Raw genomic sequence first — 3,493 nt, forward strand, 5'->3', positions numbered from 1 at the left:
TGGTCTCGATCTCCTGACCTCGTGATCTGCCCGTCTCGGCCTCCCAAAGTGCTGGGATTACAGGCTTGAGCCACTGCGCCCGGCCATTTTTTTTTATTTTTAGTAGAGATGGGTTTTCACCATGTTGGCCAGGCTGGTCTCAAACTCCTGACCTCGTGATCCGCCAGCTTCGGCCTCCCAAAGTGTTGGGATTCCAGGCGTGGGCCACTGCACCCAGCCACTTTTATATATATTTTTTTAAATGACCAATCAAAAACAACCATTTGACTATTGGTACCTGGAAATCAGACAAGATCTTATTTTGCAAGAATTATAAATATGATTAGTACCACAAATGCCCTATTTTTAATTTTTTTAAGTATCATAACTCTATAAATTTTATTAATAATAACTTTTTTGAGATCTGATACACATACCATAAAAATTACTTTTTTCAGGACACAATTCAGTAAATTTTGGTATATTCACAGTTTGTGCAACTATCATCACTATCTCATACCAAAGCATTTTATCACTCAAAAAGGAAACTCCATACCTACCCATTAGCAGTCACTCTCCATTCTTCCCTCTCATACCTCTTGGTGATCACTAATCTACTTTTTGTATATGGATTTTCCTATCCTGGACACTTTATTTAAATGGGACCATACAATATGTATCTTTTGTGTCTGCTTCTTTCACTTAGCATCGTTTTTTTCAAAGTTCATTCATGCTGTAGCATGTATTAGTGCTTCATTCTTTTTTATGGCAGAATGATTCCACTGTATGGATCTAACACATTTTGTTTACCAATTCATCAACTGATGGACATTGAGTTAATTCCACTATTGGCTATTTGGAATAATGCTGCTATGAATATTGATGTGCAAATTTTTGTGTGACCATGTTTTCAGTTTTCTTGGGTACATTCCTAGGAGTAGAATTGCTGAGTCATATGGTAACTTTATGTTTAACATTTTTCTTTTTTTGAGACAAAATCTCACTCTGTCATCCAGGCAGGAGTGCAGTGGCACCATCACGGCCCACTGTAGCATCAACCTCCCAGGCACAAGTGATCCTCCCACTTCAGCCTCCTGAGAAGCTGGGACTACAGGCATGCTCCACCGTGCCCAGCTAATTTTTGTATTATTTGTGGAGGCAGGGTTTTGCCATGTTGCCCAGCCTGGTCTCAAACTCCTAAACTCAAGCAATCCGCCTGCCTTGGCTTCCCAAAGTACTGGGATTACAGGCATGAACAACAGCATCTGGCTATGTTTAACATTTTCAGAAACTGCCAAGCTGTTTCCAAAATGGCTGCACCATTTTACATTCCCACCAGTGGCATATTAAGGTTCTGATTTCTTCACATCCTCACCAATATTTGCTATTGTCCCTCTTTTTTATTATAGTCATCTAGTAGGTGTGAATGGTATCTGATTGTGGGTTTGATTTGCATTTTCCTGGTGAGTAATCAATAGATATTTAATAGATTTTGTAATGGCTTACAAAGAAAACAGTTCAACTTCAGAATTCAATTTCATCTTACTACATGTTAATTTTATCTAGTCTTTATTTTTTATATATAAAAATGTATAAAATCTTTGTCATTCTGAAGCACATTCCTATTGATTTTTGATCTACTGCAAACATAAGAATGATCTCAAACTAGAAAAATGCAAACTAGAAACTAGAAAACCAGCCAGGCATGGTGGCTTATGCCTGTAATCCCAGCACTTTGGGATGCTAAGGCAGGTGGATGACCTGAGGTCAGGAGTTCGAAACCAGTCTGGCCAACATGGTGAAACCCCATCTCTACTAAAAATACAAAAATTAGCCGGGTGTGGTGATGCATGCCTGGAGTCCCAGCTACTAGGGAGGATGAGGCAGGAGAATTGCTTGAACCTGGGATGTGAAGGTTGCAGTGAGCCAAGATTGCACCACTGCACTCCAGCCTGGGGGACAGAGTGAGACTCTCTCTCAAAAAAAAAAAAAAAAAATTAGCTGGGCGAGGTGGCGGGCGCCTGTAGTCCCAGCTACTGGGGAGGCTGAGGCAGGAGAATGGCGTAAACCCGGGAGGCAGAGCTTGCAGTGAGCCGAGATCGTGCCACTGCACTCCAGCCTGGGTGACAGAGCGAGACTCCCGTCTCAAAAAAAAAAATAAATAATCTTTCTTACCAATCCCTGGAGGTATCTCTGAAATTGTGTTTCGAGATAAATCTAACACAATGAGGTTCTGGAATCTTCCAATGAATTCAGGTATTTTCAGCAAACCAGTTCTATGAAGTTGCCATTCCTGTAGTTGATTCAGTTTCAGCAGAGAAGAAGGGAGGGTCTACAGTAAAAGAAATGATAGTTGTTGTATATTACTTAAATTGTTTTAGTGTCACAGCACCCTGAAATGTGATATTGGACTTAAATAAGCACTTTGGAATATTTGCAATTTGTTTTCCTTAATGGGTTACTTTTCCAAGTGCTTTGTGTGACTTCCAAGTTTTAAGATCTTTACCTTTTTTTTTTTGGCTAAACCTTTAAACCCCAATCATGATAGAATAAACAGAAATATTTTGATCAATAATGTAGACACATAGCAGTATGTCCTGATGATTCTGTTATACAGTATTAGGCTTTCCTTAAGCACATATATGTTATTGAAAATGAGAGTATCCAAAAAAATCATTTCAATCAATAATTCAAACTGCTTTTCCAGTTCTGTTTTGAAATATATGAATATTTTAAAAGATTTATTTTTTTAATTTGAGAATTTTAAGAGTTTCAACTATTCTGAACCCTGTACCTTTTCCCTTTCAGCCTAAAATAGCCAGTAGAGAATATAAAGGAGCTAACTCTGACAAACAGTGACATAAAACATAAAAATAAACACTGACCGAAGGGTTAGAAGCTCTTGTAAAAATTAGAGTATGCCTAGTATAATTAAACTGTGAGTTTGTGTGTAAGGGGGAGAAAGAATATGAGTTAGGTGCTAGACCCAATGAAAATACTAATATTTCCATTCCATAAAGTTTTAACTGAGCATTTCTTTGGAAAAGCAATATTATTTTTATTAGGCAGATGGTTATCTTTTTTATGGGAAATGAGAAGTTGCTATAAAATGGATTAAGAGGAGAAATATTACAAATGATTTAAGTTTAGGCAGAGTTGAAGCAAATGAACTTTTGCAAAATAATTGTGAAGTTGTATTTCTTTTCAGTTGCTCAAATGCATTTGGTGTATTATTAAAATTTCTAACTATTCTAGTCTCAATTACACAGTCTCAGAATCATTCTCGCAAGTGACTCACAAAATGCAAAATGTGGAAAATCAAATATTCTATAAAAGTTTACCTTCCATTCCTCTTTTTCTATCTTCAAAATGACTCTTCCATCTTCCCTGGTGACCTTTTCTCTTAGCTTGGTTAAGCTTACTCGTTCTTCCCAGATCCGCACTAGCCTGGGGGACCAGGAAATCATTTTAGTTCATAGACAATTACATAGGTGACATTCACTTTATATATATA

The 3,493-nt window shown here is 37.5% G+C and overlaps 1 protein-coding gene across 4 annotated transcripts in view; it reads right to left on the reverse strand.

Annotated features, from left to right (window-relative positions):
* The window catches only part of LRRC39 (leucine rich repeat containing 39), a 36,285-nt gene that overhangs the window by 11,751 nt on the left and 21,041 nt on the right, over positions 1-3,493 (reverse strand). For all 4 annotated transcript variants that reach the window (XM_011935173.1, XM_011935174.1, XM_011935172.1 and 1 more), the window contains 2 exons: positions 3,321-3,426; positions 2,155-2,311 (listed from right to left, as the gene is read on the reverse strand). In XM_011935173.1, the coding sequence (XP_011790563.1) occupies positions 2,155-2,311; positions 3,321-3,426 (263 nt within the window). The remainder of the gene's footprint in view (positions 1-2,154; positions 2,312-3,320; positions 3,427-3,493) is intronic.

Source organism: Colobus angolensis, unplaced genomic scaffold (assembly GCF_000951035.1).
Source record: "Colobus angolensis palliatus isolate OR3802 unplaced genomic scaffold, Cang.pa_1.0 Scaffold141, whole genome shotgun sequence".
NCBI lineage: Eukaryota > Metazoa > Chordata > Mammalia > Primates > Cercopithecidae > Colobus > Colobus angolensis.